Below are 22,034 nucleotides of genomic sequence, written 5' to 3'. Positions count from 1 at the left end.
TATAAACTTTGTAAGATATCTTATAAACTTTAGAAGATAGTTTGTAAAGTATATAAAATATCTTATATAATATATAATATATCTTATACAAACTAGATTATATAGGATATCTTATATAGTATATGAGATGTCTTATAATATATAAGATATCTCATATAGTTTATAATATATCTCATAAAGTTTATAAGATATCTTATATAGTTTATAAGATATCTTATATAGTTTATAAGATATCTTATATAGTTTATAAGATATCTTATATAGTTTATAAGATACCTTATATAGTTCATTAGATATTTCATATAATTTTCTTTAAAAGATATCTTATCAATTATATGAAATATTTTATAAACTATATGAGATATCTTATAAACTATATGAGATATCTTATATACTTTGTAAGATATCTTATATACTTTGTAAGATATCTTATAAACTTTAGAAGATATTTTGTAAATTATATAAGATATCTTATATAATATATAATATATCACATATCTCATATGATATATGATATATCTTATACAAACTAGATTATATAGGATATCTTATATATCATATGAGATATCTTATAATATATAAGATATCTCATAAAGTGTATAATATATCTCATAAAGTTTATAAGATATCTTATATAAAAAATATTTCTAAGATATCTAATAAACTTTATAAGATATCTTATATACTTTATAAGATATCTTATTAACTTTACAAGATATCTTATAAAGTATATAATATCTCCTTCAAAATCTATGAACATGGCAGTTTTGAGTCAACTTCAGACGTTTATTATATAGTTTAATGCCGAGGTAATCACCAGTATTTTGCTAAAAATTCAATATAAATAGGTTATCATGAAACTGTAATTCTGAAACAACAAACAAATGTTTTTATTAATGACCCTGTTGTGAATTAAATTCGTAATACATCCACTGAGAAATATAACCCATAAATTTCAGCAAGCTTCCGGATTTTGAGTCGAACCACTTAACTTAGTTATAAAACTTCCCTTTTCCATATTTGCTACTTGTATGAAGATGGAGGTCTTGTTTACCATTTTGTTGTTAATCTGTACTTTGTTTGTGTTGTGTGTTGATTCTGGTAAGGTGTTAATCTTTATACGTACCTACTTGTTGTAAACCATTAGAATAACGATTGTTTTGATGAAGCTCTTGTCTGCACAACTGCAATTTTCCGTAGAACTAGCAAAATATAATTATAATTGTGTAGACACAAATTAACATGTTGTAAGAACGATAATGCTTGGGTTTTGCGTCAAGTCAGCAACAAACTTGGAAATATGCTTGACACAATAAATAAACAGTTTATGGTCTAAATTTAATGAATGACAAAAAGAAAGTTTTTGCAACCTTCTTCTTCTTGGATGTATTCTTTTTCATCATAAGATGATACATACTTTTCAAGTTCAGATGGAAAGATTATAGCATAACATAATGGAACAAAAAGCATAGAATATTCTCACAGAAATGATATGAGCTGTTGCAAGGAGATTATTTACAAAGTCAGTGTTTAACCCTCATGCTGCCGGAGGGACACATGTGTCCACAACGACTATGTCCGTATGGTTATGTATGCTACCATCTGTTCATTACTATATCTCTTTCATATAACGCATCGAAGATTAAACAGTACAATATTTTTCTTCAATAGGTCTCTAATGTAATGTCATTAGAGATCATGACGTCATATAGAATGACGTTGTAGTTGGGCAAGTGACGTCACTTACGTCAAGCTGCCGTATTTTCTGGCACTTAAAACACGACGTCCACAAAAATGAACAATTGGAATATGTTACAGGCATCCATTTCTTTAAAAAATGAATCATTAAGCATGGACTTTTGTCAAATTGTTTTAACTATTGTTCCGGAATGAAAAATTTTGTCTGGATCATAAATAAACGAAGGTGAAAATGTCAAAATAGGTGATATTTGGGTACCCTCATGTTAAATACCATCCATTATGAGGAGTTTTACTTTTTTGTCCAGAAAATGCAGTGTTAAGCAAATCAAAAACCAGTGGTAAACAGCTCTCTCAAATTTGTACACCTGTTGGATTGAATAGAAACCGGTTACTCAGACCACGGATGATAAAAAGAAGTACTAAAAGAGAGTTAGTTTGGATAGGGGCAATTGTATTGTATACACCCTGGATGGATTTTAAAGGTATGTATGGATACATTTCAATTGTAAAAGAAGTGATATGAGGAAATCATTCTCTATACAAAATTATTCATTTTTTATAAGATTAAACCTATTTTTTTCTAGAGGTAATTGATGTGTGAACTCGGGCGATTAACTCACAAGCTGAATAAAGGTTCGAAGGACTTTTATGTAAAGTTTGTGACTCAGCGACCCAGTTTACACATCAGTAACCTCTAGAAAAAATGTGTTTAATCCTTATAATTCTTAACCCAAATATTAATAACTTAGGAGTAAGCCACCATATTCACTCACTGGGATCCATAAATATTCCATAAAAGCAATACAATCGAATTTGAAGCGTACAAGTAACGGAATAACCTTCAGCTTGTTTTGCCATGATCTTAAAATTTCACAGAATTTTATTTTATTATAAATTTATACATTTTTCCAAGCTCTAATGCATTATTTCTATTTGTGATGCATTAGAACAGGATTTACAGATCTGTAGTGTTTTTTGATTTTATGCATTATATGATATTGTTCATTACTTTTTTGTGTGTGTTTCATGTCGATCTGATGATTCAAGCCATTTCAAAAACGATTTTTTACAATTTGTCCCTTAAGCTTGTTAGGAGAGAGTTGAGGATTATGTTTGTTTTTACTCAAAGGGTTTAACAAGTTTAACCACGTCATATTTTGTATGTACCTATTCCAAGTTAGGGGCCTGTAATTCAGTTGTTATCGTTGGTGGCTATCTGTGATATTTGTTTTTCGTTTGTTGTTATAACATAAATCAGGCCTTTGGTTTTCTCTTTGATTGTTTCACGTTTTGTCATGCCGGGAGCCTTTACTATGTGGTATATTTTGCTCACTGTTGACTGCCGTTCGGTGATTAATAGTTGTATCATTGGCAATCAAATCACAGCTTCTTATTTTTATGCAATAATATATCTAATCCCACAGAAAAATTAAATAAAGCAGATTTAGAATATGAAATATATTAATTTGAAAAAAAACTTGTTAGTAGTACTTTGCAAAGAGGAGAAATCGATTGATTCACTATTGCAAGGGTTTGATATTTTAGAAATCAAGATTACAGTTTGGAGACTTGGTACGTAGTCTATCCACCTAATTTTGTTTCACTGTTGGGGTCAAGAAGGTTGATGAACCGTTTTGAAATTTAATGTTAACTAGCACTATATATTACCGCTGTCAAATTTTGAATTAAATAAGAATAATAGTATTAAAAATAATAATACTATTATTAGTAGTAAGAATAAATACTTGTATCTGAAAGATAATGTATAGCTTTACTTCTGAGAAAATTAAAAAAGTTGTGTTCTGTCAATCTTTTGGATACTTACTCCACATTAGCAAAATTTGTAAAAAATGCGGTTTTGAGTCACTTAAAGCACTCTTAATTCGGTTAATCATTATGTCCAGAAATACAAGAAGAATATCACAAAGCTGACAGGGTCATAGGGCCGATTGTTACCATACGGTAGAATTGTCTTCATACCTGAAGATATTTATAAATACCACATAATTGAGAGGGCGGTATATCTGATTGTTACCCAAGATAAATTGTCAAAGCCAAGGTTGACAATGTTTGTTCCGTGGGGTTATCAATACCTCTTTTCCTCATTTGAACATAAAGTATAACATATAGTATTAATTTTGCTTCGCCTCGTTTGAACATTATGTGTTATAATACATAATGTTAAAATGCCAGTTTTTATTCTCTAAAAGAGAGGCGAAAGATACCATAGGGACATTCAAACTCATGAGTCGAAAATAAACTGAAAACGCTATGGCAAAAAAAGAAAAAAGAAAACAGACAAACAACAGTACATTAAACACAACATAGAAAACTAAAGACTGAGCATCACGAACCCCACCAAAAACTCAGGATGATCTCAGATGCTCCGAAAGGGTAAACAGATCCGGCACCATATGCGGCACCCGTCGTGTTGCTCATGTTAGTACAAACCCGGTGATAAGTCTAATTTGGTAGGTCGCATTCATATTCATATTTAAGAAAATTCATAACGGAAAGTCCTTTATCAAATGGCAAAATCAAAAGCTCCAAACACATCAAACCAATGGAAAACAGCTGTCATATTCCTGACTTGGTACAGGCATTTCCTTATGTAGAAAATGGTTGGTTAAACCTTTTACTTGTATGACCGTCGCATAGAATTCCATTATATCGACAACAATGTGCGAGCAAAACAAACAGACATTTAGGTAAAAATGTCAAAAATTAGGGTACAGCAGTCAACATTTGCCTCACTTCGGTTGACAATGTATTTTGGTGTGACACTCAGTTCTATCACATTCACAGCTTAGTGGTTAGTACAAAATGTTACCTCATAGTATACATATAAAGTTACTGGATTGAAAATGTAAGTGACGATCGGATGCTTTTAAAAAATGGTCTTAGTTCGAAATAAATGCAGGGAAACGGAGAATCAGTCTTTTTTCTTTGTTTGGGTGCGTTAAACGCAATAAAAAGAAAATGCGTATGAAAACAGCTGTATCAAACGACATATTTCTTATAGTAAGTGCACAATAGTTGAACGATAACCCAAATATACCAAAACATTAAATGTCAGTAGATGATTTTTTTCTTTCGCTCTGATTTTGAAATTTATGGTGTGGTTAGATATAAGAAGATTAGGTATGAGTGCCAATGAGACAACTCTCCATCCAAGTCAAAATTTATAAAAGTAAACCATTATAGGTCAAAGTACGGTCTTTAACACGGAGCCTTGGCTCACACCGAACAGCAAGCTATAAAGGGCCCCAAAAATTACTAGTGTAAAACCATTCACGGGAAAACCAACGGTCTAATCTATTATAAAAAAAAGAGAAACGAGAAACACTTATGAACCACATCAACAAACGACAACTACTAAACATCAGATTCCTGACTTAGGACAGGTGCAAACAATTGCAGCGGGTTTAAACGTTTTAATGGTACCAAACCTTCACCCTTATCTGAAACAATAGTGTAACATCACAACATAGAAAGACACACTATAAAATATCAATTGAAATGGTTTAACTCAATCAAAAGACATATTAACACCAGTGAACATACACTGAACAAATTTGATCTATGGTACAATGCAAATATAAAATAAATGAACTAAGGGAAGAATAATTAAAGTAACATGTTATACCGCTGTGAAATGTTAAACAATTTAAGAAAAACAATATGCTTGAACAAAAATATCAGCCATTTGCAATAACACAGGTAAATGAAAATAATAAAATGGTGTACATTTCATAGTATATTTTGTTTGTTGAAAACTTTTGATATTCATGGTATTTAATTTTATTTAGGATGTGGCAGTTTAAAGGAGAATATTAATCTACAGGACCAAAAACATAATAATAATTCAGAATTAAGCTTATATGAATGTCATCAAAAATGCAGCAACACATCGGACTATATTGGATTACAAGATCATATTTGTTATTGCTTGTCTGCGACACACTTGAAAAAAAAATTTTCGTGTACGCACGTTAAAAAGTGTGAAGAATTTCTCTGTTATAATCGAAACAAACCCACAGTTGTTTTATATGCTTTAAATAGTAAGTAACCTTCTATTACAGTAAATTGTAAAACTGGATACGAACGTAATTGTACGTACACCTCATACTCTTAATCATCAGTGCTGACTTTCATTTCAATAAAAAAAATGTTTCGCTGAAAATGTATTCTAAGTCAATGCTCAGTATTACAGGAAATAATGTATGTGAATCTACAGCCCACTAAGACCTGATTGGCTAACATTATAAATATGATGACAATATAAAATTTGAGCATTTAGTCAACTATTTGGTTTAACGTAAAAGTAAAATTGTGTTCCTACGTATACCCAAAGCAAGATACTGGTTAACATTCTTTTTTGAGAAATAAAAATGGAAAAGAAAGGATATACAGTATTAATGCATGACTTTCATCATTACACACACTTGACAAACATACAGCAATGGAACAACTTGTATACACAGAAAAATAGCAAAGTTCATTTTACGGACGTTCGTTCAAAAAGTCCACAAACAATGCATTTTTAAAATTCTTGGTATAATATCAGACGTATTACAGACGAAAAAAGTTCATTTTACATAGGAAAAAGGTGTTATAGACGTAAAACATGTTTCACTTACATTCAAACGGACGACAAATTTCATGACAAAAACATACATAGTTTTACAATGATATCTTTATTGATACATCTAATCTGTTATATGTACATTCACAGCAGACAGTCGGTATTCCGATGGGTACGAGTTTTGCAACACTACTGGCCGATTTGTTTTTCTACTCATATGAGGCAAAATTCATACAGAATTAACCTTCTTAAAGACTTAAACGAAAAAAAAAACATCTTCAAAGTTAGTTGTTTAATTTCATTATATATTGATAATATTGACATAGACGCACGACTTTAAAGTTGAATTTTTGAAAAACTTATATTTCCAGTCATCATTTATACAGGCATTGCTATATTTTATCGATGTTTTGGTAGTTTAACTCTTCATCTATTAAAGTGTTACTTCTTAATTTCAACTTCCCATTCATCAGAAGTAACATACCCTCTGCACCGCCGAATTGCGTTTACATATCTCAGTTTATACGTTACGCTCGTGCATGTTCACACAGCGATATTCGTTAACATGGATGTGCTCCTTACACAAAACCTCTCCAAAAAACAAAGTAAAATAACAAAAATACCGAACTCCAAGGAAAATTCAGACGGAAAGTCCCTTATCAAATGGCAAAATCAAAAGCTCAAACACATCAAACGAATGGAAAACAACTGTCAGATTCCTCAAAAGATCAAACACATCAAACGAATGGAAAACAACTGACATATTCATATTCAATAGAGTTATGAGGAAGAACGAATAAAATCGGCATTACATAAGTTTAACGATCACCATCACGAACTGGTTGACCGACACGTACGCTGTGTCAGTGTTTCAACTCACAGGTTTCGCGTCCTATGATATTTCAACATCAGTAAAGTCGTAGGATCTGTAATTAACCGCTTGTGTCCTATTCCCAAAAGTTAAATAAAAAAAATACCGAACTCCAAGGAAAATTCAAAAAGGAAAGTCCCTTATCAAATGGCAAAATTAAATGCTCAAACACATCAAACGAATAGAAAACAACTGTCATATTCCTGACTTGGTACAGGCATTTCCTTATGTAGAAAATGGTGGATTTAACCTGGTTTTATAGCTAGCTAAACCTCTCACTTGAATGACAGTCGCAAAATTTCCATTATATTGACAACAATGTGCAGTTTTGACATTTATACTGAATTTTGATTCGCATGACGGGTGATGCATGCATAGCAGGAAACGCTTATTCTCTTAGAGCACCCAGTCTCACCCCTTTTGGAGTTCGTGCGATTCCCTCAATATTTGTTAGTTGCCTTGATTTGTCTCTTCTTTATCGATTGATGTGAGATTCGAAAATAGGTCTTCTTAGTTTACGCATGTTTAAAACAGTCGCATAATAAAGTTTTCTGTCACGGTACTAAACTTTCATTTGATTACGTACGTGAAACAGGCATTACTATATTTTATCGGTGTATTGGTAGTCATCATCTATTACAGTGTTACTTCTCTATTTCAATTTATGTTGTAGGCACTTTTCCTGTAAATAACAGTTATATTGAACAGTGTGGTGTATTTAATTTTTACGATGACGTTTCATTTGGAAGCAAAAGATGTTCCGATACCAGTCATCCAGTTTGTTGTACGTAAAAGACTTGCTTTACGCTTTTAAATCTTGACACGTATGAAACTACAAAGCTTTTGTGTGATGATTTGTGTCCCTAATGGACCTAACATTTGTAGTTCGTTCCAGATTTAACGTCAAAGTTTTAAATAGGCATTAGCTGTCAAATTCATGTTCACCGATTTGACTCCAATTCTCATATTTGATTTATAACATACTAAAACGTATATTCAAATTACGAAAAGTCTAAAATAAACAATTAACAATGCATAGACTCAATGATATGTATCAACATTCCGTGTGTATTTTTGTCTAGACGTCATCTAATTAACTATCGAGATGACCTCCAAAGACTGCCGACGGTCATATAACCTGATATAAACATAAATTTAAATATAAACAGATACCGGCCACGTTCAATTGGATTTTTTCTAGGTGTTTGATTTCATATTGTAAGTTAAAAGTATGTTTATCATCGTTTTTACCTGTATAAGAATGATTCCTTTTCTTATTCAAGCGGCACTGGTGAGTCATATGTAGACGGAACGCGCATCTGGCGCACAAAATATTAAGCCTGGTATCTATGATGAGTTTATCTAAGACAAATGCAAACTAAAAATATTCAATCTAAACTGTAATATTAGATTAGTTTTCATATTTTCTTTTATCGTTCATGACATTTTTAAAACACATACGCTAAAAACATGCAGACCAGAGAAAAAAGATTCGTTCCTGTGTATCTAAAATTTATTCAAAAGGATAGAAAAAGAAAATATTTGATTGTAACTATGCTGTAAATAATATGCTGTAAATAATATAATCTTAATTAAAATGAACTGTAAGTTTAAAAATTAGCGCATAATGTTTAACAAGCTGAAATTTCCATAATTTATTTAAAGTTTTCAGAAGGTATTGTAAATGACCTCCACATACCTTAAAATTACTTTGTTATACACAACTTAATCGTGGTAACCCGGATGTTCTGATATGTATTATCTGACATCACAATAGCCAGACAAAGGTAGCTTTCGTAATATACAATCTATTTATAGATCTGTGTTGAAAAAAAAATGAAAACTACACTTTATTAATTTCATGCGTGCGAAGCGCTTTTCTGGATTTACCAGAAACGCTCAAAGCCAACTATTTGAAAGCTAAGTATGTATAAGAACTGAAGCAGTTGAACAAAATACCAAAATGGGACCTAAAGAAAAAGCCAAATCCATCTAAGGTCAACTTTACCTGAGAGATTTTAAACGTTTGATTCTTTATAATTTCTAATTTTATAAACGAACAGTTCAAGTGATATTTGAACAACTCCTTGTGAGTGTATTATAGAAACAGATAATACAATACTACCAATCCGGTATCTAAGAAAACAATACAAATTTAAGGCAATGAAGTACTTTGTATTACTTCGGTTTACTAATGCTAGGTCTGACATATTATCTAAAAAGTAGATCAAAGAACATTTTACACCAGACAACAGTGTGATAGAGAATCCCCATGTGTTTCTATGGTTCTTCAAATGGTATTGTAACAAGTGTTATTATCTAATTACAGAATATAGATTCCGTATTAACGATAATAGTTCTTGTACTTACATAAGCCATCTTGACATTGATACCTTTGTTTTATAATACATAATATATATATTTTTTAATTAATAGATACTAATAAAACAAATTTTAAAACAAACAAAGGACACGGAAATAGATCACTGTCATGGAGAAAGAGTATGAGATTCTGTGAAAACACATCTCCTAGTTCTGTTACAAATTTACAATCGGATAATCATCATATGATTCATGGAAGTTATTGGACCACATCAGTCAGAGCAGCAAGATTCATTCCTGTAAAAGGTAAGTACACCTCATTTATCTTATTAAAAATAAGCACACTTGATTTAAGAGGGGAAGTTTTTCTTTTTTTAATTTATAAACTATTAAATGAATCCTGAATTCTGAAGTATTTAAAATCTTTATTATCATCGACATAAATGTTTAAAATATGTTCTAGAAAATAGATAGACATAACATAAAACCCCATATAAATGCAATGAAAATGGTTTTTTTTCTTTTTTGCGGAAAGGTTGGGTTTTTTTTGTAAAAAAGAAACTAGAGGAATTGAACTTATTATTTAAACAAATGAACGAATTGATAAAAAAACCTCGGGAACGTATCAATATTTACTTAAACATATTTGAAATGCACGTTACTGAAAGTAAAATATAAATCATAATAGCAATGTTTTACATGTTAATATTTTATTTATATTATATACCAATAGATGCACCAGAAGATCCCCCATTTCATTGTGTGGCGGCTTATATTTCGGAAAACAATACCATTGGAGAGCATGTAATAGAACACTGTGACAATATTTTACCTGTATTATGTTTGGAAACCACTGATAGTGCGGATCTTGCTAAAAATACACATTATAATAGCTCAACAACCCCGACTAATATGATAAACGATAATGGTAATAATTATCCTTATATTTTGTCATAGAGTATTGATGGACGTGTTGTACCCGAGAGTATAACCTGTCCAGTAGACAGCACTCCTGTTTTGACATGAAATATCTGATATGGTCATTTTCTGCAAGTTTTTTTTCATAACATTTTAAATAATTCGAAATACTAAGGTTTTTCAACGCACAGGCAAAGATGGCATTAGCCAGAATTGGAACAATTGTTTATTATATTGGTCTTAATGCTCGTAACACATTTTACCCTCCAACTGCTTTCATTCGGATGCCTCTGGTGAGTATTTTGTAGATGAAACGCGCGTCTGGCATACTAAATAGTATAACAAAAATACCGAACTCCATTTAACTAAATTAAAGACCGTAAACCTAATATGAGGGTTTGAATGCAAGTTCATCATAATATATACAAACTTTTGTTTTAAGTATGTTTGCTACCAATATTCAATGTAACAATACGTAAATACGTTTTAAGATTTTTCATTTGATAAAATGTAATTATCAAAGTAAGAAAAAAAATATGATATTCTCGTTTTCGGTAAAATCTTTTAAAAAACCATTGTTGGCGGGAAAATAATTCCTCACATCATATCTTCATAAGGATGTATTGGAAAATTGTATGAAAAGAAATAAAAGAAGAAAACCAAATCTCAGTAAAGAGGCTTATAAATTTGGTTTACCCGACCCGCGTTTCGTCTACAAAAGGCTCATCAGAGAAACAAAAACATATACCAAAGCTACTAACTAATAATAGAGGAAAACACAGTGTTAAAACTTCATAGCCAAAGTTGAAACTACCCCAAAACAAATGGGAATTTCAGAAAGAAAATACTAGATCTATTCAGAGAAAAAAGTATATCAAGAGTTAGATATTACAACCGAGATATGGCAATAAAACCACAAATGAAAATAAATCAAATTTCAGCAAGAGGTTATTATTTCATAAAGGTAGAAAATTTATAAATAACGTATACAAAAAAAACCGATCTACTATACAAAACAAACATTTTGAAAAAATAAGCAAAATTGAAAACGATTACAAAAAAAAAAAAAAATGCGGAACAAATTGTTTTAGCCCCAACACAATTGTTGAAGGTAATCATTCATTCTAAAATACCATTTATTCTACAGGAGATTTGGAATTACTCGAAAAAGGCATTAAATGAACACCTATACCATACTATTCGAATTTCAATGAAATTAAAGATGATTTATTAGCGGAATAATTTTGACATAAAAAGTAATGATGAATATATTGTCAGAAACAAAAGTTATTATACTCCGTCAAAAGGGAACACAGAAATACTAGACACATTTTGTGAACATAATGAAACTTTCCCATATAAAAGTATGCAAAAACCAACATTCGAATCAAACGACCAACGAAAGCATAATAATTTAGTTTTTGGCATCGATCAAAGACAAACATATAAGTATAAAGGAAACAAATATTGCATTTGTTGTTTTGTCTTCTCTATGCTGAATCACATCAATACAAATAAAATAACGAAGAAATCAAGAAGTATACACATGTAAACATTGTTCAAAAAATTAAAAGTTTTGATACATATATATCGCAAAGTACTTACCAATAAAGAACTAGATTATTTGACCAATTTCAAAATACAAAATCAGTAACCTTAATGGACTTCGAAAAGTACAGAAATGCAAAATTATAAGTGATGCATGTAAAAAAATATACCCGAAATTTTATCAACATTTTTTCACCTCCAGATTTTCTATTACAACCAATTGTAACGATTTCTTCTTTTGAAACAAACTTTGAATTTTTCGAAATACTAAAGATTTTCTACCCCAGGAATAGATGACCTTAGCAGTATTTGGCAAAACTAGTAGGAATTTTGGGTCCTCGAGTGCTCTTCAACTTCGTACATTGTTTGGACTTTTTAACTTTTTTTTTATTCGAGCGTCACTGATGAGTCTTTTGTAGACGAAACTCGCGTCTGGAGTACAACATTTTGATTCTGGTATCTATGATGAGTGCATTTACAACCGCTGGGTCGATGCCACTGTTGGTAGAGTTTTTCACCCCGAGGGTATCACCAGCCCAGTAGACAACACTTCTGTGTTGACATGAATTATCACTGATATGGTCATAATTATAAATTAACTGTTTTCAAAACTTAAAATTTTACGAAATACTAAAAATTTTCAACCCCGGGAATAGATTAACTAAGTTTTTAGAATTTGGATCCTCAATGCTCTTTAACATCGTACTTTGTTTGGTATTTTTAATTGTTTCGATTTGAGCGTCACACACAACGCGCGTCTGGCGTGCAAAATTGCAATTCTGGTATTTATGATGAGTTTATTTGAAACACATTAATAAAGGTATTTTCTTTGCTGAAACTATTTCTAAAGCATATCATAAGTTATGTCAAAGACGATATTGATACGCACAACCACCTCCAAGAAAATGTGGACGAACGTAATCATAATTTTGTTCGACGTGGTAATACTAATACATTATATGAATAAAGAATCAAAGCAATATAATATTAGCTAGAACATTGTAACAATAAAATTGTCTTACCGCATATAATAGTTTTTATCGGCAAACACAAGGAACGGCAATGGGAACCAAGGTAGAATCTCTGTATTCTAATCTTTTGATGGTATATTTTGAACTTGAAATCTAGGAAAAAGGCATAACAAAACGTCTGAAATGCATAACATGAATACACAAAAAAAACCCAATTGGAAACGTTTTTGGGATGATTGATTTGTTCTATGGAATGCGGATATTAAAAAATACAGAATTTCAAAGCTCTTATAAACAGCATAAATAACAATATCCAGTTCACGATGATATATAGTGATAAAGAACTAATTTTTTTTAAGATAATTTAACAATAAATGATGACTGTAAAATTGAAAAAAAATATATACTATAAACCGTCGGATTCAAAACAATTTCCTATTCTGGCTTACTGTATCTACCAATAATACCAGAGAACTTATACTTAAATAATTTAACGAACTACTTGTGGAGAGAGTTTACCAGATACCCTTCATAGAAAATGGAAAAATCAAATGGCAACAAGCAATAGGCAAAGTCGATTCAAGGACACCAAGAACTGCAGAAAATGAAAATTTCTTACCGTACGTCAACACATAATCCAAGAAATAGTGAGGCCTTTAATGTCATACACCGACATATCCGAATGTCGCAAAAAGATGATAAAATGCGACATGTACTCGAAAACTTCACAACTATCAAAAGTAAGGGACAACGTACCAACATTGCGTAATTACTATCTAATATGCAGCTTTCAAAAATGCTGACGCTTAAACTGCGGAATTTGCATCACTTTAAGAGAAAGCACAGAAGTTATGTTTTATAAAGGATAGCATTTTCTTGTTAAAAGAAATTTCACATGTGCATCTGACAACTGTAATTTATGTTATTTAATGTTAAGAGTGTGGAAATGATTTCATAAGTAAAACAGACAAGACATTAAATGTGTATGCCCGTACACTGCCAACTAATAAGACACCCGTCAACATTCAGCTAAAGCGAAGATATCGAAATATGTCCTGGAAATCGCCATGAATCTTTTTCGTTATTCCCGCTTTAGTAACTTTACAATGGGGCAGACGAAAAAAAATGAGAATACAAATGCATTTGTAATTCAGAAGTATAAAACAAATAAGATAAGGCACATAGGTATAAAAATATACGATTGCAGTAGATGAAATAGCACTTCATGCGTCTAAAGCGCTTTTCTGAATTTACCATAACGTTATTCCGCCCACTGCTACTAACTTCTATATCGAATATGTTCCTTATGTCGTAACTACAATACCCTTTCCTTTTCACGAATGTGACTTACCGAATTAGACTATTTACCGGATTTGTAATAACATAAGCAACACGACGGGTGCCACATGTGGAGCAGGATCTGCTTACCCTTCCGGAGCACCTGAGATCACCCCCAGTTTTTGGTGGGGTTCGTGTTGCTTAGTCTTTAGTTTTCTATGTTGTGCCATCTGTACTATTATTTGTCTGTTTGTCTTTTTATTTTTGGCCATGGCGTTGTCAGTTTGTTTTCGATCTATGAGTTTGACTGTCCCTCTGGTATCTTTCGTCCCTCTTTTTTTTCTACTATAATTCACTGTTGAAAGTTTATATATCTTAAAGTCTATAAAGATTTGTGCAACGATTGCTGGCTGATTTATTTAAAATATATTTATCACTTTAAACTAGATGAACAACAACAATATACTTATAACCTCTTTAAACAAATCTATTCAATCATAAAAGATGTAAAGGATAATTCAGAGTCTTGTTAGCTTAAATGATGATGCTGGAAGAACTAGCTTTAAATAACCACTTTATATTAAATTCTTGCTGGTTAGACCATACTTCAGCAATAGATATATATATACTGAAGATAAAATTTAATAAAAGTTCTGACCAACTTATGATATTTATATATCTGTTTTAAAAGTGTTTGAGCTAGGAAAATATTATATTCATTCAGGTCTGATACATCACTACAAGAATAAAACCAACAATTGATGTTTTGGTGCGTGCATTTTGAAATTTTCTTCAATCGTGCATCCTTCTGGCTTTTTTTCTAGGCAATGCATTTAAAATCTTTGACCAGCAACCAGGATCTTTTTAAATGATTGAAAGAATTATTGTATAGAGGTTTTAGTGTAGGGATTTTACAATGCATTACTAACAGAAATTCCCGAGGGTTTAAAACAGGTAGGAAAATTTGAAAAAAGTATAACAAAAATACTGAACTCCAAGGCAAACTCAAAAAGGGGAAGTCCGTAAAAACTGACATAATCAAACGCTATCAATCAACGGAACAAGTGAAATACAACTGCCATATTCCTGACTTGGTACAGGCATTTTAAATGTGAGAAGTTAGTAAAATCTGCATATTAAAAATGTTAGACATATTTATATTTACAAAGTCATAATATGTTTTTTGTTTATTCCAGTCAAGCAATTCACTTAGTTGTTTTGCTTCTACGCTAATATAAGTTGTCGTTAAGGTGAAATACCACTAAATCATAGTACGTCACATCCGGTTGCATACGAAAATAGGTCGAAAAAAAATGTTCCCTTGAATTTGACAGTTGTAGGTAATTGATCCTACATTTCATTGCAGTAAAACATTTCTGGGTCATAAACATATATCTTGGGTATTTCAAAGCACCATTATTTTTTTATTTGGGGTTTCTATAGAATATTTTGGAAACTTGAGGTAACATGGTTACTAAAGCTTGTAGACAGGTTAAAAAAGGGGGGAAATTTGATTGGTTAACTTCCAGTGATGGTTATTTTCTTATATGCAATGAAATGTTGTGTGAAATTTTTTCTATAGTACTGTACAGGATAAAACTTTACTCATGCCAAGTATTTCTTTATTTGAAACAAAGATAAATTCTGCACAATTTTTTGAAGAGTGCAAATTTAACAAAGACTAATAGGGGAAAATCAATGGTGGTATTACACCTTTATCCTCAAACTTTTTATTTGTTCAGTTGCTGAACACATATGATAAGACTTCGCAAATAATGTAATGAATAAATAACAAGATTTTAATACAGATTTAGAATGTTTTGTGCTTGGTTCTTCATAGAGGGGTTCATTTAAAAAAAGAAAGATATAAACAGTGTTAGATATTACATTAGATTTATAAAATTTTGAATTTTTCGAAATACTAAGGATTTTCCACCCCAGAAATAGATTCCCTTAACTGTATTTGACAACACATTTCGGAATTTTTTGTCCTCAATGCTCTTTAACTTTATTACTTTATTTGGCCTTTTTAACCTTTAATGATTCGAGCGTCACTGATGAGTCTTTTGTAGACGAAACGCGCGTCTGGCGTAGAATATTTGAATTCTGGTTTCTATGATGAGTTTATTTAATCATATTTATTAATAAGATTTTTTTATAAGAAATGTTCCTATGACGTATCTTCAATGAAACTTCGATTCATAATATAATTTCCATGCAGCACAATTGTTTCTGGAATAATATTCATTGGGTACGCTCATGACAAAAAAAATTGAAAATAAAAATAAATTGAAAGAAATGTTGTTGAACATAAAACCAAAAGGACTTAAATGGACCAAATTCCTCTAAAGTCAACCTTCCCTTACGAAGAAAAGCTTCAGCTTGAGTATAATACGTGAAATAATATAAATTCATGTAAGAATGTATGTTTTATTGATTTTAAAGACAACTAGGGTGTATACAACGACATCAATGTAATCATTGGTGTGCTAGATAAAATTGAAATCCAAAGAATATTTTGATATTTAATAGTATCGTCATGTATATTATAGACAAAGAAGAACAAGTTTCACGCATTCCATGGGAGATTATAGCTGGCTGTTTTGGTTTAATTGGAATAATCATAACCATTGCTTTGGTTATAGTGTAAGGTTACTTGTATTTGCTTATTTTACAATTACCTTCATAATTCAGTTATTACAAATGTCGTAACAGTTTAAAAAAGATAAAATGTGATTCAGTTAGTCCTTGTTATCTTCTTAATTTATCATATAAAGGATGATACAAAAATATAGCCTCGACGAGTGGTTGTTTCTATCTATTTTTGTTTTCATATTTTAAAAGTCAACAATCCTAGTATGTAATTTACCAATAGATATAATGGTCAGAAGGTAATATTTTCCCGATGAGATGAAGCAATTTGGTGTAATAAGGATGATCCGATTATGTAATTTAAAATAACTTATAACTTCATTTGATGAAAGCAAAGGGAATATTAGAATTTTACTTTCGAATAATTAAAGGCAATTTTAACGATCAGTTTTTATATCTCCACAGAAAATATAAAAACAAATCACCAACAAGGACAGAAATATCAACCGAGGAAACAGGACTGAACCATAGTGCCCCAAGTAATGAAGAGGCTGGTAAGTCTCGTTTTAAGGAGATAGCATTTTTGAATTTTGAACTTTTTGTCTTGAATTTATTTTGCATCTGATTGAACTATCTATATTTCAGATCATGAAAACGTTTACAATGACAGTAGCTCTAAAGAGAGATGTGCAGTAATTAAAGATAAAGATTATGATAGTATGTCTGTTATAAGACAGGAAACAGAAGAGGTTTACGACCACACGAGTTCCGCTAACATTTCTCCTAAATCAGTTGAAGATGTAAATATCTACGACCATGCAGACCCTGTCGTTATCAAACAAAGCTTACAAACTGAGAACGATGGCGTCTACAATCAATGTGAATTAAATATAAAGTCAGTTATTGCCAATGCAAAATCGAATAGAGATTCAACTACTATTTACGATCATGCATGATTTCAGACTGGATATTATAGCTTGTATTTATGAACCGAATGAGCTTTTATGTGATATTTCGTGCAAAAAAATGAAAGTGCAATCAAGTCATGGTATTATTCTGAGCAGCACAAGTTTTATAGACATTTGTACCAAATATAAAGTAACACTACATATCTACTGTTGGTCGCATATTTATGAACGTCCCTTTTCAATAAGGCTTACCCAAGCTTAAAACCGCTGATGTGATTTTAAATATCCGATGATATCAACAACTCTGTAGCCATTGCTTCAGGGTTGTGACGACATTTTTGTCACTTTAAAAAGTTTATAAATTATGAAATTCTATTATAACCGAGGGTGCAGCTCCCTTAGGTGCATTAAGATACGTTTACCTGTTTGACCATTTTGGTTTAGATGCCCATCGAAGCAGTTTATGTATTGTCTCTTCATACTTTTCGATTCTCAACCTATAAGCGGCTATCGGTACGGAAAACACACTATGATTTGTGTTTCCTACTGCTATGAAAATCAATGGATTTCGAAATAATGTATATTATATCTGATCTTCTCTTTTTTTTTTAATCATATAATTTTTTTTATCAAATTATGTATGTGCTAGAGACACATAAAATACCGATAATCAACCCTGTCTCGTAAACAATTGCGTGATAAAATTCTTATACATTATTAGTACATTTAAGTTTATAACTATCCTATTCTAGTTATTGTAATAACAAAGAAGGATCATTTATTTATATTGTATATTCTGAGTCAGTTTCTTAAAAAAAACAAACCCAATGACCATTATATCTACATATAATTTAGAAAATAAAGTAAATTGTTTCTGTAACCAATCCAGTAATGATGTCATATTTGTCTTGTTTACATTCTTTTATTTCATAATGCTGAGAAAATTCTTATTTTCTTAAATTTCAAATGCATCTATTTTTTTTCTGTTTGGACATAAAATAGACTTTATACAAAATAAAAAGTAAAAGGTAAGAAACACGTTTATACCATAATAATGTTTATCATATATCTTGAATCCATACAAAATTGTATTGACTGATATAATATGATGTCCTTTTCTAGTTTTATCAAGTACCAGTTTTATTTTTCCCAAAATAATTTCAGATATGTGCATGTTACACAGCATTGTGTATGATCGTCAATAACATTACACATATGACATGAAGGGCTCTTCGTTATTTTCCGAGGAATAGTATTTGCTAGGAAGGTAATATGTAATGTACAATTTATTTTCTTGTAAATAGTTCAAATGATATAAACCAGTTGTTCTATTTTCTTTGGTGATCGTCTTAATTAATCTGCATGTCCCATTTTTCAAACCCTACTGCTTTCTCACAATATCTGTTCAAGAGGGAAAGATAAATGTCGTTTGGTACCTTTTCTTCCCGATCTTGAAATTTAAACTGAGAATCCGTAGCAACTTTTGTTTTTATTGATTCTTCTTTCGTTAGCTCATTACACCACTGTTTGAGTATTGTTTTAAATATATTAGATTATTCAGAAATTTAAATAGCATGCGAAGATTATTTATCTTATATCACATTTTGAATAATATTCCATTTATGATCAACTATATAATTAACAAGTAAACCTTACTTTTCATTCAATTATTGAAAATATGACATTTTCCATTTTCCATTTATGTTGATGTATGTATTTCTCCAAAAGGAGTTGACGTCGAATATGATACGTGATTTACTTCTTTTTTCAGATTTCGAATTTATCCTGCTTTTGATTACTTTATAAACAAAATTGGGGAACATCCTCTTTTAGTTTATTGATTAAATTAATATTGTCAAAACTCATTTTGAATATTGGAAATTCTTGTCCATATTCATAAAAGTAAACATTTTGTGTCACTTTCCTATTAGGTGATGAGTCATCATTACCAATGAGTTTTCCTATCCAGTTATCTTTCCTATCATTGTTAAGATATTTCATTCCAATCGTTAATTACTTTTTCCTATTTCTCGTATTTTCGTTGCAGATTTTTATTTTTACATTCATTTTATAAGGTCCAAAGTATATGCCCAACGCCTTTATTGTTCGTTCTGTCCACCTAAATAAAGGCAACAGTAGTATACCGGTGTTCAAAAGTCATAAATAGATTGAGAGAAAACGAATCCGGGTTACAAACCAAAACCAAGGGAAACACATCAACTATAAGAGGAAAACAAAGGAACAACAGGAACACCGAAGTGCAACAAAAACAAACGCCAACACACACAGAAACGAACTATTTGATAACAACTGCCATATTCCTGACTTGGTACAGGACATTTTAAGAAAAATGGTGGGTTGAACCTTGTTTCATGGCATGCCAAACCTCCCGCTTTATGACAATGTTAAAAAATATCGCTAAAACACTACGTGACAGAAATACAGCACAAACACACACAAGAACATTCATAACAGAGAAACGCACAAACAAATAATATAATAGTCGATACAACATGCAAACCACAGAACAACGAACATATACCATCAACGAAAAACACCACAGGATATCAAAAACAGTGAGGCGCTTACGTAACTAACATGCAATCTCGAACATTATACAATTATTTTCACAATATTCGTTCAAACAATTTTCATGACAATGATGGTATGGAAAAACAATTTTATAATTATTTGGACTACAAACGATAAGACATAACAGATTATCCAACCGAAACCATAACAGAAACATCAAAATAAATCCATTAATGTTGGATGTACAAAACATCGAGAAACGCCGCACAGCAATGCAAATTCACATTCAGTATAACAGTCATATTCGGGAATATGACAATGATGGTATAATTTCATAATTATTTGGACAAAAAACGATACGACATAACACATTATTCAACCGGAACCATAACAAAAACATCAAAAATAAATACATGAATGTTGGATGTACAAATACCGAGACACGTCGTATAGCAACGTAAATTCACTCTCGGTATAACAGTCCTATTTGAGAATAGGTCACGTTTTGGTACTTAGCAGACAGACGACATAGATGTTAAATCACAATCTAAGACGTGGTAAAAATGTCTTGTCTCTACACGACTCCAAATTTCCAAGCTGGAATAGTGCTAAATGAATTAAAGCGAGCTAGAATCAAACCTCCTTACAAAAAGAATATTAGAAAGAAAATAGGAAACTATAGACCCGTTAGTATTCTCTGCATAATATCCCAAATTCTTGAAGAAAAAAAAATGGAGACACACTTGCTTAAAAATGATTTGTTATATCGATTTCAGTCCGTTTTCAGGAGCTCTTACTCTACCTATACGTGCTTTACCCATCGATTGACCACATAAAATCGGAAATATCAATGGGATTATTTACGGGATTGGTCATGACAGACCTTGACACTGTCGACCACAAACTACTCTGTAAAAAAATTAAGACATATTGGGGTTAGAGATGTAAAAAAATTATTTCAGACGGAATAGCATATCCTAAATTTCACGGTGATGTTGTTTACCGAGCCCGGAAATTTATATACGATTCGGGTAGAGAACTCTTGCTATATGCCGTTGACAGCACCATAATGTTTCCACATAAAGATCCCGATGTTATATCACCAAAGCTAGGAATGGAATGGAGTCTTGTAGTGACTGGCTTGTTAACAATAAACTTTCATTAGATTTAGGCAAAACAGAATGTAATATACTTGGGCCAGAACAAAAAATAAAACAAGTAACACATTTTGAGGTAATATGTAAAAATTATGTAATAAAGTCGCAACCTTAACTAAAATATTTAGGCCTACAAATTGACCAAAATTTATCCGGTGAGAGCACAGTTTACTCCATCATTAAAATAGTTAATTTTAGACTTAAAGTGATGTACCTTAAGGAGAATTTTCTGTCCACAGAAACCCGAAAAACGCTTACAACGGCTCTTATTCAATATCATATTTGATTATTCCTGCTCCTCCTGGTATGCCGGTGTATTACAAAAATAAAAAAATAAGCTTCCAATTGTCCAAAACAAAACTATTCGATTCATTTACAAATAAGGTTCAAGAACAAGCGTTGGAAAATCAGAATTATCAAGCCTCGGTTTTCTGAACATTGAAATCAGAGTTAAACAATTGCGATTGGGACATGTACATATCATCTACAACGGCAAATGTCCATAACATCTGAAAGACAATTTTTGTAAAGTCAATGAACACCATAGATACAACACAAGATCTAGCCCTTTAAACTTTGTTGTTGTTGTATAATTTTAGCTGATAATTTTATGTTTCATATTCTTAACCAGACTTGCATATATTGGATATC

General features: G+C 31.2%; 1 protein-coding gene across 1 annotated transcript; it reads left to right on the top strand.

Moving 5' to 3' along the window:
* Positions 1-1,022: 1,022 nt before the first annotated feature.
* Positions 1,023-19,513, top strand: LOC127733749 (uncharacterized). The gene is made up of 9 exons (XM_052243067.1): positions 1,023-1,101; positions 2,007-2,183; positions 5,511-5,762; positions 7,831-7,941; positions 9,594-9,785; positions 10,213-10,407; positions 16,747-16,840; positions 17,252-17,340; positions 17,432-19,513. The coding sequence occupies exons 1-9, from the start codon at positions 1,032-1,034 to the stop codon at positions 17,740-17,742; spliced, it is 1,491 nt and encodes a 496-aa protein (XP_052099027.1). The 5' UTR covers positions 1,023-1,031; the 3' UTR covers positions 17,743-19,513.
* Positions 19,514-22,034: the final 2,521 nt, after the last annotated feature.

Source organism: Mytilus californianus, unplaced genomic scaffold, assembly GCF_021869535.1.
Source record: "Mytilus californianus isolate M0D057914Y unplaced genomic scaffold, xbMytCali1.0.p SCAF_1, whole genome shotgun sequence".
Classification (NCBI taxonomy): Eukaryota; Metazoa; Mollusca; class Bivalvia; order Mytilida; family Mytilidae; genus Mytilus; species Mytilus californianus.
This window is presented reverse-complemented; position numbering and strand designations above follow the sequence as displayed.

Coding starts and splice junctions, on each gene's coding strand:
- LOC127733749 (XM_052243067.1), top strand. CDS start 1,032: ATGAAGATGGAGGTCTTGTTTACCATTTTGTTGTTAATCTGTACTTTG. Junction 5,763..7,830: donor TGTTTTATATGCTTTAAATA/GTAAGTAACCTT, acceptor TTTATGTTGTAG/GCACTTTTCCTGTAAATAAC. Junction 10,408..16,746: donor TAATATGATAAACGATAATG/GTAATAATTATC, acceptor TGTATATTATAG/ACAAAGAAGAACAAGTTTCA.